At 51.0% G+C, this 1,333-nt stretch overlaps 1 protein-coding gene across 1 annotated transcript; it reads left to right on the top strand.

Moving 5' to 3' along the window:
* Window positions 1–409: 409 nt before the first annotated feature.
* On the top strand, window positions 410–1,069 carry LOC137756455 (histone H2B-like). The gene has a single exon (XM_068532704.1). The coding sequence runs from the start codon at window positions 410–412 to the stop codon at window positions 917–919; it is 510 nt and encodes a 169-aa protein (XP_068388805.1). The 3' UTR covers window positions 920–1,069.
* The last annotated feature ends 264 nt before the right edge of the window (window positions 1,070–1,333 follow it).

The raw sequence follows: 1,333 nt of genomic DNA on the forward strand, positions 1-1,333 counted from the left end.
GAGTTAGGGAGGTCAGACTCGCTCAGGAAGCTCAAACTGATTTTTCTTCAGTGTAGGTGACTTGGGTGACATCTTTTCAGAGTTCTCATGCATAAATAGTAGGCATAAATCAGCTGAGGTGAACTTTGCCTACATGGGGCATAGTTCAAAGATTTTCTGGTAGAGGTCACGGAAAGTTTAAAGTCACCAGATTTCCACTGTGATTGGCTGACTGGAGGCCAAGCAGGGGGCCATCCAATCACAGGTGACATGGGGTTCCTTAGTGACAGACCGCCCTGCTTTGCATTTTATCCAATCAGATGGGAGCATTGCCCGTGACGTCATAGAAGGCAGGGAGTAGAAACCGGGCCAAGGGACCTCGACGGCCGCACTGTCCTTCCCTCTGAGCTGCGGGGAAGACGATTCCGACATGCTTGAGCCTTCGTCTGAGGCGTCTGAAGAAAGCCCGGGCACCAAGGAGACGTCTGAAGAAAGCCCGGGCACCAAGGAAGCCGAGCCGAAGAAGCCGAAGCGCCGCTGCAGCCGCCGTCGCCGCTGCAGCCGCCTTCGCCGCCGCCGCTGCAGCCGCCTTCGCCGCTGCAGCCGCCTTCGCCGCTGCAGCCGCCGCCGCCGCTGCAGCCGCCGCCGCCTCTCTGACGGCTTCGACAGCTTTGCCACCTATTTCGGAAGGGTGCTGCAGCGGGTCCAGGAGGGCCTGAGCCTCTCGCAGGAGGCCGTGAACGTCATGGATTCGTTCGTGAAGGACATCTTTGAGCGAATCGCCGGCGAGGCGGCGCGCCTGGTCCGCTCCAGCAAGCGCTCCACCCTCACCTCCAGAGACATGCAGACCTCCGTGCGCCTGCTGCTGCCTGGGAAGAGGGGCAAGCACGCCATATCCAGCGCCACCAAGGCAGTAATTCGATACATCACCGGCAAATGAGCTGCCTCCGGACCACCTGAGCATCGCAAACCAAAGGATCTTTTCAGAGCCACCTCAGTTTTCTTAATAAGAACTGTATTCTAACAAACTTTGATCGACTTTATTTTTTAAAGTGTGTCATCCTGCTAATTTTTAAACATCTTTTTTACAAAGAAGTAAATGTTATCAACTACATTTTAATATATCTATGGTCTAATTTGCTCAAAATGAAATAGTGAGTTTTGTTCAATAATGTTGCATTACACCACTTTACTAAAGAGTGAGTTCTTTTATTTTTCTAGGTCAACCTTTCACAGGGTCTGTAAGATAAAGTTATTTACCTTTTTCACTCTCATTTTCTCATGAATGTATGGCAAAATTTTCCAGAGATTCATTATGTACCGTAATGACAACAAATTAAGTGCAGGAACATGT

The sequence above is a fragment of the Eschrichtius robustus genome, chromosome X (assembly GCF_028021215.1).
Source record: "Eschrichtius robustus isolate mEscRob2 chromosome X, mEscRob2.pri, whole genome shotgun sequence".
Taxonomy (NCBI): Eukaryota; Metazoa; Chordata; class Mammalia; order Artiodactyla; family Eschrichtiidae; genus Eschrichtius; species Eschrichtius robustus.